Source organism: Centrocercus urophasianus, unplaced genomic scaffold (genome assembly GCF_019232065.1).
Source record: "Centrocercus urophasianus isolate 14NV4802_14NV808 unplaced genomic scaffold, USGS_Curo_1.0 seq_10, whole genome shotgun sequence".
Lineage (NCBI taxonomy): Eukaryota > Metazoa > Chordata > Aves > Galliformes > Phasianidae > Centrocercus > Centrocercus urophasianus.
Window position 1 is genome coordinate 24,151,758 of NW_024884142.1, and position 13,047 is coordinate 24,164,804.

Here is a 13,047-nt window from a genome sequence, read left to right on the forward strand (position 1 = left end):
TTAGCAGAGGTACTGTTTCGCAGTAGCTGTGCACGGTTCTGGGCTGTGCACCACACTCCTGTGTTCTTCTAGAAAAATGTGACCATCCAGATGTAACCCAGACCTTCCACAAAGAAAGGTTGTTTCTTGAAGCCCTTTACTGAGGCTGATGATGCTGCGCATACTTTTCCATCAGTCTTTTATATCTATAACACTCACTTTGATGCTGAACGAGTTGTAACTTTTTTTGGTCCCATACATCTGCTTGATCTCAGAGAACTCAAATTTAAGGAAAAATTGTTTCTCTCTGAATGATTATAATGCAGTAATGGCTAAGAAGGTATTTAAGCAAAAGCCACAGCAATGAATAGCTAGATTTTTCTTTTCAAAATACTCATGACACTAACAGAAAATCTAATTTTTCTAGTTCATTATGGTTAATCTGCAAGAACACAACCTTGCATTTTGAGATAGGCTGATCAGATTTGAAAGATTTAAGAAGACATTTCAGACTAAGTCCTGATGATCACAGCCCATACTTATTTACTATTTACTCAACAAACTATCTATAATGTCAAAATTTAAGAAAAACTTATCTTGATGCATTGTCCTAGGCAAGGGGTACTTTTCCATCTGGGAATATTCTGGAAGAGTAAATATATCTGATTTTGCTTTAAAAATGCATAGGGGAAAATGGGCATCAGGTCATAAAGATAGAAGGAAAATATATATTTAATAAAGGAAATAGATGGTGCATCAATAATACGTTCAAAGAACTGTTCCAAAAGCAGCAGTGGAAAACAATGAAACATAATTCAGTCCATAATCGTTATTTTCTAAATGGCATTACTGTTAAAAAACTTAAATTTGTAGTCTGCAAAATGGGTTCGTGGACTGTACATTACAAAGATTTGATTCAGAGTACCTATAAATTCTCTAAAATGTCTATATTTTATTTATGTAACAGTAAAACAAAACAAGTAATGCATACAGCCAGAACTGTAGAAGTTGCAAAAATGTAACCCTGATTCTATTTTCTTAAGTGAGGAAATAGAGTTCCAAGGGGTAATGTTCCCTGTTCTGTTGGCTAATCTTACAAAACTATAGCTAAAACAAGAACTAATTGGGAAACATTTAGAAATATAAAGAAGAAAAACACGTTTTTGTTATTTCACTACTAAGTCATCTAATTTGTATTTATTAATACAAGTTTTAATGCGGGAAGAGAAGGAAAAATGAGATTTGGGAGATGAAATAAAAATCCATCTTCACCTAAGGTGGTAATCAGCTTTTCACTCTATGCAGTGCTGTGACAATAGAGCAATGCAGATGTAAATGTTTGTAAATTCAGGATCTTGGTGTGAGTGTTTGTAAATCCATACTTGAAATAGTCAGCTTGTCCGGGCTGCTAGAAGCCAGGAAGTAATGAGCTGCTCCATTTTGTTCTTGGGTTCTTACTCAGAGAACTAATGTTTGGACTGAAAAAAAACCACTGTAAATTCTGTATGATTTTCGCCAGCAGGGATAGGAATGCTCATTTCCTCACTGCTCACTCAATCAATACATGACAAAATCCTATGGTTCCAACCAGAGTTAGGAGGCTGGTGGAAAGGCTTGGCTCATCAGTATGGCGCTCCCCCCAGATACTTTGCAAACAAACAACAAACAACCAAACCAACAAAGCTGAGCATAATAAAATAACTTTAAAAAGCTTCATGGAATAAAAGGAGAGAAAGATTTTACTGCATACTAGCTGCTTGTATCCTATTAAAAGAGAGGGAAAAAAAAAATCAACACAGAACAAAACCAAACATAATATCGCAATGAGATGTAATTTGAGAGCTCTTCTAAAATCAACTCTGTAGCCAGATTAATACTAATAATTTCTTCTATTGCTATTTATACTTTGATCTTTTAATGTTAGGTTTCTAGTACGCACATATGTCTTCTGTTTTTTTAATCTATAATTAGCTTGCACTGAATTTTCCTAATCTATTTCCATCTAATTTTGTTACTAATGAAAGCGGGATATTTTGTGATACTTCTCTCATGAAAAGTCATTTTTCCACATCTAAATATGTTGAGAATGGAGAAGTGTAAATGTGGCAGCACTCATCCAGGTTGTGGAATTCTTATTTCAGTATTTTTATTTTCATTATTTTATTTATTAGCTCTGGCAACATAGCATTCAGGGAGCAGTCTGATATCTTTCAGGTCTTACAGGGCACCTCTGTGCTTTTAGTTGTTTTTCTGCATTTCTTTCTGTGTCCAAACTAAGCACTCTCCTTTATGTGCCTTTAAGCACATGGGCTTATGGTTGCTATGCGCATAGAAACCTCAGGAATGAAAATAATTGAGAAATCTTGCAGTCTTCCTTTGTCTAACTTTTAATCTTCAGAAGCGCTAGGCACGTGAACTCAACCTAGTTTAGGATTTCATTGGGCGTACGTACTCTTTAAGTTTCATCAGTTGTGGAAGCTTGCTTTTCAGTAATTGGTCATAAAAATTCCTCATTTCTGCAGTAAAGTAGCATTAATGAAATGCCAGCATTAGGAACCTGTGAAATAAAGCTGTCTCTGGTTTTTGAGAGTTCTAAATGGTCAGAATTTACCTTCTGGTTTTTAAAAACTGTGCATTTGGTAGCTAAGTATCCTGGGAAAGTATTTTAGAAGTATCCTTTTTAAAATATAAATATCTACACGTTAGAAAACAAGTGTATTTTTATTTATTTATATTTATTGTAAAAATCACATATATCTCAGGCCATGACTTGCAGTTTCTGTGCAGTTGCCTTGCCAACGCCGTGCTTTTTGCAGAATCCCAGTTTTGCATTTAAACGTAACTCGGCCACGAGAAAGCCGACCGACAACGGTCCGTCAGACCTTTGTGGCCCGCTGCCGTATTGTGCCCGAGCAGGGGGAAGGCAGCAGGGCCCCGTCCTGCGCACTGAGCTCCCTGCTTCTTGAAAGTTCATTCATTTTACGCAGTCCGATCCACCTCCTCACCTCCAAAAAGCTGCCGCCTCCGATCTGATAGGGGGGAGCGCGGACCCGAGCCGTTACCGGGCGCAGCCCTACTGCGGCCATTTTATCGCCCGGGGGCCGGGGTACGCCGGCGGCCCCGCTCCGCCCGGGGACGGGCGAGCTAGGGTTCCGGGAGGCCCCGCCGCGCCGTTCATGGAGGAGAGGGGCGGCAGCGCAGCGCGCACCGCTTCCTCGTCCTCCCCCTCGGCTCGGAGGCGCCTCCGGCGGAGCCCCGGCCAGGCCTGTCTCCCTTCGCCGGGCGCCACCGGCCGCCGCGGGGCCGGGCCCGGCCGGCATCGGCGCGGGGGGCTGCGACGGGCGGGCAGGGTGAGGGAGGAGCGGGCGCGCCGCCGCCGCCGCTTTCTCCTGCGCGGGGCCGGAAGGCAGCGCGGCCCGGGCAGCCGTGCGCGCCGTGCGGGAGGAGGGCCGGGCCTCGGCGTCGCCGCCGCTGCGGGTCAGGCAGCCTTCCGCAGTGGGGGTGGGTGAGCGGCGGAGCGCGCAGGCCGGGGGAAGGGCCAGGCCCCGCCGCCTCGCTGGGCGATGGAGTGAGGCAGCGCGGCTCGAGGAAGATGGCCGGTGGCGGCGGCGGCGGCGGCTGCAGAGACAGCTTGTTTCTGGAAGGTGCGTGCACGGCTGGCAGGGGGAGAGCGGCCCATGGGCCGCCTTTCCTTCTGGCAACCGGCGAGGGGCATGATACGGACTGGGGGACGGGGGAGGCGAGCGTGTGTGTGTGTGTGTGTGCGCATCGGGGGGGAGGAACGGGTCCCCTTGGGGGGGACGACGACAATGAGAGGTGCCTCGGTGGCGTGGGGGAAGGGTGGGTGCCGTAGAGGGTGGCTTCGTTTGGTAAAAAGAGACCTGCTTCGGGGGAGGGCTTAGTGAGGGGGATTTGATTTCTGGTTCTTTCTTTCTTTCTGTATTTTTCGGGGACGGTGGGAGCGTGGCGCTCTGCTGCCGGGGCAGAGCGCGGTCGGGGCCGGGCGCAGCGCGGCCGGGCGGGCGGCGGGAGCGGCCGCGGGAGGGCGGGGGCTGCCGGGCCGGCAAGGTTAGCGCGAGGTGAGGGCAGCGCCGCCCGGGCGGCATTGCCTGCCGTGCTGCTGCCGGGCCCCGGCCTGGGCTGAGCCCGTTCCCCCCACTGTACGGCTGGTCCGCTTCTGAATCGCTAGCGTAAAGGCCCACGTGGGGCTGAGGTTAATTTGGGGAGGGGGTCTCTTTATTCTTACGTTTGTTTTACAAGCCCGATGATGAATCTGTCAGCTGCAAATGAAAGGAACCTTTAGTGGTTGTGAAGCCTTGCGTAATTTTTTTTTTAATTTGCAAGGGTTTGTTTTTTGTTTTTTGTTTTTTCCTCTGTAAAGCTCTTAATTGTAGTGTAAAAAGTCTGCTGAAATTCGAATATGTTTAATTGTTGAATCTTCACAGTTTAACCCATGGGAAAGAAAATATTATTGCAGTCTCTCAAAATTGCAGTAAGCACGTAGCTGATTGACACAGGCTGATAGCTGCTCGGTTTTTACCATAGTGATAGGTAAAAAAAATATATTGATGTAATAGACTGTTTCTCATGAGTATATTTCAAGTCAGATCTAAGTTTAGCAGTTGAGATTTTGTGTGCCTGTATTGATAGGTATTGTCCTTCGCAGCCTTTATCTTCTTGAGGCATGCTGAATTTTGTTCTTTTATTACTAGAGGTTCTGGATTGGAATTTCTGCATAAATAAAATAGTATCTGTTCTTCTGAATAATTGGTCTGAAGTTCCGATGTTCAGAAACCCCTGGTCAGTAACTACCGTTCCGTTACCTTCCTTCTGCCTTTAAAGCGTTTGATGGTGAAACACAGGTGCTCCTTTGCAGGCACTGCATTTTTCTTCTGAACTCTCTCCATTGAATACCATGAAGATGGTGTGCTGCTAAAAGTGTCACAAAGATGTTCATTCGCCGTCTCCCCTGTGCACCTTGCGTGCATACTGGTTGGGCAGCGGCTTACAGACGATAAGCTCCATACACGGTATCCACGTTTCTTATTTTTGAGGTTATATTTCAGTAGCAGTTACTAGCATGACACTGGGTAGCATCCTCCTTGGAAGTTTCAGTATTGCATGACTGATGGACAGGGTAATCAATCAGTTTTGTGTTTCCCTGTTTTTTGGGGTCATGTTAATTTTAGCACTAATGGCATGATTGGGTACAAAACCTGAGAATGCGGGTGCATTTGCAAGCGTGTGTTAGGAATCTTGTGTGAAGAAAACCTAATGTGGACAGTGGTGACAAAAATACCTGAGGGGTGGACCAAATCCCAGATAGGATAATCACACTGGGGCAGATCTAGTAAGAGCAGTCTAACTTTGTACTCATTTGAATTCAAAGAAAAAAGACGGCCTAAGATGTTGCTTGGGAGGCTCTTGGAAGGGAGGGTTGACTTCATAGGGAAAAATAACGGTATTTAAGCTATATGTATGTAGGTTTTCTAGCAGTCTTTAATCTGGACACACATGACAGCATGTTAGATTAACCCTGATGATGTGGAACAACCGTTATTCAAAGATTGAATGTTAGACAAGCATGAGAGTGCCAGATTTGTGAAACAAGTACAGCATGGAGAGAAGCAAGGATACACGTGTATTGAGTAGGGGGCATGACAACTTCTACTGCAAGGTCGTCTTTACTGTGTGAGCCTAGAATTCTAACTATACTTAGTCTGAGTCTATATATTTCACAGACTCCAGTGTATGCAGAAATCTGCAAAAGCAGCAAGCAGCAATTGCTTATGTGATGTTTTTTGGAAGGTTGGGAGAGGGAGAACTGAGAATTCCTCTGTAAATCTCTGCCATTAATGTGCAAAACAAATGAGTTAGGTACCAAATGCAGTTGTGTCAACTGTAATTGAACTCAATCTAATAGAAATACGTGTCTCTCTGTTTGTATTTGTATATATACACAGAAAGAAAATTCTGATGCTGTCAAACTTGTGTTGACTATCAATCTGACTTAAAATAAACATGCAGTTAAAATAAGTCATTCCTTCCAAGAATGATATTCAGAATTTTGGTTTGGATAACAACTGTCCAGTAAGATACTACTTCTTTTTCTTAACTTAGTGTATTAGACATTACTGTGAAGAAATGTGGTTGTCATTCTGTTGTCAAAGTGTTTCCTTTTAATATTTTTATTGTTTCATTCTCCAATAAAAACAAAGTAATCTTTCTGGAAGGGTGTTCCTTGACTGATTTATCTGCTGTCTTTCTGGTAGCGCTGTTCTTCACTGGTGTGATTCATACAGATACTCATTTTGGCCAGTTTTTCCATATTGTTATGCTGTGTGTTGTACAGACTGTCTTATGGAAGTTGTGAAAAAGGTCCCTAGAATGGTAATGTCTGTCTCTTAAAAGCTGAGTTTGCTATCCTTCTGCAGTAGTGCTCCTAGTTTGTAGTAATGATGTTGATATTGTATATGTTGGTATATATAACTTGCATGTTTACTTTCTTTGAAATGTTGAGACACTGAACATTCAGAAGAACTGAGAGTACCAAATTTAAGCTAGCTTGGAGTTAGAATTACTGAAACTTTTTCCTTGTTCTGGATTTACTTTCCTCCAGTAAGTTTTAGCCATGGGAAGAAAGTGCAGCAATTTATGCTAACAAAGTAGGCCCCATGCATGGGAGTTCTTTCCTGTTTTGGAGGACTAGAAATTTGGTGAACAGAGATTTACATCTGCATCAATTCATGTGCTTTTGGTAGACATAAAATGTAATGCAAGGATTGACAAATCCGTTTAGATTTAGGATAGGGAAATGTTCAGTGCTTGCTGTAGGAGTGGAGAGTGCTATTGATTATTTCCCCTGTGGAAAAATTTGGGGAACTGTGTTTTATTCTGCCGCTTTGGATGTTATTGAGCTGCGAGGAAATTGCCTGTTACCTATTACAGAAACATAGAGAAACTTTAAGGCTGGAGAACAAGGAATGATGAACTCTTTAAAGTATTCCTAAACACGTTTATTTTGCAGAAGAAACAAAAATGCTTTTATTCCTTCCTGTTTTCTTTTTTCAGTCTCCTAGTAGTTAAAATAGTGATACCAAGAGCTGATTTTCTGTTAAGTTTCTGTTTGAGGACCTCCTCTCTAAGGAATGTGGCCAGTCACTACCTTCAGAGCTGCTGAGAGACTTTGGTGCAGCCATGACAGGAATTTGCACAATTTTCTTTCCATTTTCTTGGCTACAAGTTTCCTAATGGCAATAGAGAAAACTACTTGGATAAACCATTAGCAGCGAGCAGCAGCTGAAGCTTCAGTTGTCTGAGGAATCCAGAAAGCTGCTTGGTTTTTCATTCATCTCACGTGTTAAGAACTGTATTCCCAAAATCAGAGGCTGCGGGCTTGTGTGTTTTCTTAAGGGAAGCTGAGATTCTGAAGCAGCACAGAAGCACACAGTCTGTGTGTATGACTGTATAGACAGGGTGCTGCCACTTGAAGCAGCCGTCAGCCTTTCCTGCTTTTTCATTATTTTTATCTTTCTGTGAAATATCTGATGAGAATAACACGAATTAGGATGGCAGAGCAGAGTTTGTATTTAGGTAGAATACTTGAAAATTTTTTACCTGCTATGACTGTTCTCTTATTTATTTTCTCTGGATTGTGAAATTATGTCTGAAGTGTCTCCACTGCCATCTCTGACGCTTTTTTATGACTTCATGGAGATAGGTATTAACTTGGAACTGGAGGAAGATCATTCATTTTCTTCCACATCTTTTTCAGAATCTGAACTACTTTATGCTGTTGGTTTCCGTCAGCTCAATCAGTGTCTGAATACGTTCTGTTCTTCTGGGGTTTTTTTTGTTTGTTTTGGTTTGGTTTTTTGGTGTTTTTTTGTTTTTGTTTTTTTTTGAGAATGATTTTCTACCTGAAAGTGAGGAATTCATGATGCTGATGCCTTTCTTATGTCTCCCTGTCCTCAGTCCCATTCAGAGTTTCTTTATGGCACTGTGTATGTCTCTTCTTTGTTGTTTCGCTGTTCCTTGCAAGGCTGTTAAGAACAGGAAACCTCGTTCACCTAAGTAATATTGTCTGCTAGTAATGATCTTCATCCCACTGGTTGAGAATTCTCTCAGCAAAATTAAATTGAAACTGTCTCCACACTGTCTTATTTTTTGTATGTATCAATCTAATATGACTGATAAGTGGCACAAAATATTAATAAAAAGATTAACTGCTTCTTAAAGCATTTAAAAAGATAGTAAAAAAAACCCTGTAAAACGCTGTAATGCACTTGGTAGCACATTCTAAAATAATATCCTGTGCCTAATTCTGCTTCCACATGATGTCCTTCCTTTAATTTGGAGATGGGATTTTAGGAGCCCAGACTTGTCCTCAGCTTTCTGAATTGGAAGGCACCTCTGTGCAGTTTTCTGTTTTACTTTGCTTCTTTTTGGTTGTGTTGTTTTGTGTGTGTGTGTGTGTGTTTGTTTTTGTGATGGGAGCATCTGTTATTTAGTGTAAGAGAAACTGCCTTGCGCAGGAGGCTTCATCTGCTTTTGTTGGTTTTTTTGGGGAGGTTTGATAGGAAAGCATTAGTCTGCCCTCAGAGAAAGTATAGAAATTCTGTCTTTGTGTGAAAGAAAATAATAACCACCAAGTGGGAATGTTCCTAAAAGAGATCTTTGCACTCTTCTGTGTGTAAGTACAACTGTAAAAATAATAGCAATGATATAATGATATCATCAGTATGTGACGTGGTGGGTAGGTTGATGTGAATGGGAGTGGTTAGGTGCTGGAACAGGCTGCCCAAAGAAGTGCATTTATCCTGGAAGTTTTCAAGAAAAGTGTAGATGTGGCACTGAGCTTTGTGGGTTAGTGGGCAAGGTGGTGATGGGTTGATGGTTGGACTAGGTGATCTTAGTGGTCTCATCCAACCTTAATGATTCTGTGAAGGATAAATCAACGTTTTGCATATACCTTTTTTGCACAAATACTTTTATAATAAGCCTATATGGGTATTTTAATGTTTTGCTTCCTGTTTTTGTACAAGGACAAAAAACATAGTGGATTATTATTGTTGTGTTTTCAACAACTGTTGTTGTTTTTTGGGTTTTTTTTTCTTTTTTTTCTATTGTTTCTAACACATTATGCATGGATTTCAGTATAGTATCAGCCTTTTTTTTCTACAGAGCTTTAGCTGTGGCTGTAGTTGAGATAACTGAGGGATGTCCAGCTACCTTGTGCTGTAGCAGATCCTATAAAATGAAACTAATCACCAAACTCAACTTGTTGCTTTCAAATATTGCTTTATGAATGAGGGATTGTTGGTGGGTTTTTTTGTTTTGTTTTGTGAGTCATCGGTCATCATTTTGTCTCCTTCCTTTTCACTGATATCTTTTGAAGCCTTTTGTTTGCAGAGGTAAATAGCAAGAAACTTTGTGAAACTTGCGCACTTTCCTAAAAGTGAGAAATCAGAAATCAATATCTTTGAAGCAGAAGTTTTCAGTGCTTCCTCAGCATGGCTCATTTTGCTACTAAGTGATGTTGGATGCTGGCTGAGCAGTCGGGGTTAGAGTGGCTGGAGGGCTTGATGTGCAGGTCAGGGTGTGCACGTGCATATGTGTGTGCACTGCAGAAAGGAGTGAAAGAACGTGCATGAAAGCTGAAGATACAGCAGGTGGCTGAGAAAACAAGATTAAAAATGGAGATATTCTAGCAGAGGAGGCTGTAGAGGTATAGGGGACAACTAGAGGGCAAGTATAATTATTCTCTTACTTATTCTAGAAGATACTTCCATTGGGAGAAACAGAGGCTTGGAATATTTCTTGACCTCAATTTTATTGCCTATATGGTTTAAAGTTTGAGTATTTTTTTAAGGTAGGATTGTGTTTCATAGGTTGAAATCTCCCTGAGGCTCTCTGTTGGTTCTTGCTTAAGTCAAAAATGTATTTTTATTATCTTCATCTTATTTATTTTTTTATGTCTTAAGCTTTCTGTTACTGTTTTCGGCAGCAGAGAATGTGTAGTATCTTTAGGTTATGCTGTTCTTAAGCTGTGAAGTCAAAGTTGGTGTCTTGTGTTTGCAGATTGGGTGCTTGCTAATGCTATGGTCAGAAGACTAAATGGCACTTGCCTTCATACGTGCTGTGCAGCCCATGTTGATAGATACACAAATAATTACCAAGTAATATCTATTTTTTTCATCAAAAATATAGGCTAAAAGATGGTTTTGATTCTGCTTCTGAGGCCAATAAAATTCTTGGCTTTTAGGAAGTGTGGCAAAGATAACGAGGTATTACTCAGTGATTTAAAATCAAATGATATCAAATTAAATCATTGCCTGATTTGGTCGCACAAATTAGGCAGTAGCTCCTACGACGATGGGCTGAGGTAAGGGAGTTTGAAATCTTCAGCTTGGAGAAGGCTCTGGGGAGACCTCACCATGGCCTTCCAGTACCTGAAGGAGGCCTACAGGAAAGTAGCAGAATGAAGGGATTTTAAGCTGGAAGAGCATAGATTTAGAGTAGATACTAGGAAGAAATTCTTTACTGCGAGGGTGGTGAGACACTGGAACAGGTTGCCCAGAGAGGTTATGAATGCCTCCTCCCTAGAGGTGTTCAAGGTCAGGCTGGATGGGGCTTTGAGCAACCTGGTCTAGAAGGAGGTGTCCCTGCTTATAGCAGGGCACTGGAACTAGGTGACCTTGAAGGTCTTTTCCAGCCCAAACCATTCTGTGATTCTAGGATGGAAACTTTTCTTCTGAGAACTGTGCACTTTCGAACTAGAACTTAGTTTATTAGTGTGTACACTAATTCGTGAGATGCCTTTTGAGTACTTTAAACAGATTGGAGTAAAACTGCTGTACACTTACTTGATTTTCTTGTACTGTGTTTTCTCCCTGAATCAGACTGGGGATTTTGCCAAATGGGATTCAATCTCTGAATTAGTGTGTAGTATAAATCAGAATACAGAACAGCTAATGGTTATTTTGGTACTATAACTAACAGAAATGATGAAGAGCAAATAACTTGAAGTTGTTTTTTTACTTTTATTTATGGTATAATATCCGCTAGATGTTAAATAAAGCTTTGGCAATGCTGTTATTTGAATAACTTTTCTTTACAAGTAATCTGTGGAAAGAATTATGTCCTAATAATATATGGGGATAGTTAGTTATTAAAATGATGGTCGTAAAAGCATGAATACCGATGTCTCGTGGTTAATGTAAACTAGCAATCTGCAGCTCACAGATATCAAATGTGCAAATAATTCTTTCAGAACAAACTATCCAGAGGACAGCGAGGTGATTGCAGTGTGGTGCTGTTGTCTCATACGGAGTGATGATAAATTGTGCGTGTGGATTTCCTGAAGCAGTGAACTATGACATGGCTGCTTTTGTCTTATGGTACTGCAGCTCCATTTTGAATGTAAAGCTGCATGCCAACTATTTATTGGTTCTCTTTGCAAGGCTTAGCATAGTTAACTGGTTTAGGCACAGCGAGGACTAACAGAATGTTTTAAACTGATTACAGAACATACCGCAGCTGTGCTGCTCTGAGGGCTCCCTGCCACAGGTGGGGGAGATCAGCTGCTCCTTCCCCTCTGACCTTGTCCATGGTTCAGTCTTGTGCTGCATCTCAAACTCCTCTCCTGGGACTCACCACTGTATTGCCAAAGAGGTGAAGCTTGTTGTTGAGTACTGTCTTGCCAGACTGTGCTTTGCCAAAACTCTGAATTGGCTCACTGGAGGGGAACATATGGGGTAGGACACTGGGTGGGCTTGGGGAGAGCAGACAGCCCCTGGGTGTGAGAGGTGTAGGATGTGCCTCCTTTGTCTCTAGTGAGTGTAAATTCAACTTAAGATGCAGTTCTTAAGTTCATCTTCAGAATTAATTCTCTTGTGCAACATCAGCTTTACTCTGCCCAGGAAAACTCAATTATTTTAAATAACAGGTTAAGTTCTGCGTAGAACTAGTTTATGGTGAAGGCTGGAGACTGGAAGGAGTAAGTTATCAGGATTAGGAAGCTGTAGTTATTCTTCCCCTATTGGTCAGCTGGCCTTTAAAAGATTTTTGTTTAATGAGGAAGTGCTGCATGATGTAAGGACACTTTCCTGAGTGCTTGTCCAAGTCCTATAAACGAATAATTTGGAGTGAAAGGCACTGAGTGTAGGGTATCTTTCTGTGGTTAAATCTTGAATGATTGTAAGTAAAGAATAGTAATCATTCAGAAACTGTGCTGGCCTTCCTGTTTTCTTTGTTTTCAAACTGCTGGAGTTGGAGCAAACTCCCTGGTGTGTGTGTGTGTGTGTGAGATGTGTGTGCACACATTTGGTAAAACTTGCCACAAAGATTTTTGGGAATGATAAATGCTAATAGTGTTTGGTTGTTACAGTAAAACATCATGCTGTGTGACATGATTAATATTATTTAATCTTAGAAATTTATGTAAGAAACAGCTGCAAAAATATTTATTTTCATCAGATTGTTTTTGTCTAGTGCCATAAAGTTATTTCTTTTACACAAAAATTCATCCTACTGCTGTATTTTTATTAAAGTTGTAGGATATAATGTGGTGTTTGTTTGGCATATCCCATTTTTATGGCTCGTGTAACAAGATATGAATATCTCCCTGATGATAGAATTTAATATGACAGACTAACAGAAAGATTATTCAAGAGCCCATTAGATGAGAATTCAAACTATGCAGGGGATGGAAGGTTTCATGTTTGCAGTTGCTTTTGTAAATTCTGAGGCTCACGTCTTCTAGAAACACTGCTGTCCATTGTAATTTTATTTCTACCAGGGCTTGCTGCTCAAAACACAATTTTAAGATCGTTTACAACTAAAATAAGCTTTTGAAAATAGACTTCTGAGTTTCTCTGATCTGGGTTATGATGGCTACATTTACCTAACATGGCGGGCTAATAAACTTTTAAACAAGATTACTGGATACTGCTGTAAGGGAAATAGGTGATCTCAGAATCTTTACCTGCTGGATAGCAGAGAAAAATCCCTGCCATGAATGCAGTCAGAAAGTTCCTTCTCATCAAGCAAAGTGATACCTGGAGAAGA

At 41.3% G+C, this 13,047-nt stretch overlaps 1 protein-coding gene across 3 annotated transcripts in view; it reads left to right on the top strand.

The window, feature by feature from the left end:
• Nucleotides 1-3,522: 3,522 nt before the first annotated feature.
• Nucleotides 3,523-13,047, top strand: part of SENP6 (SUMO specific peptidase 6) — a 66,691-nt gene continuing 57,166 nt past the window's right edge. For all 3 annotated transcript variants that reach the window (XM_042822817.1, XM_042822908.1, XM_042822983.1), the window contains exon 1: nucleotides 3,523-3,623. In XM_042822817.1, coding sequence (XP_042678751.1) covers nucleotides 3,572-3,623 — 52 coding nt within the window. In that variant the 5' untranslated portion in view covers nucleotides 3,523-3,571. The remainder of the gene's footprint in view (nucleotides 3,624-13,047) is intronic.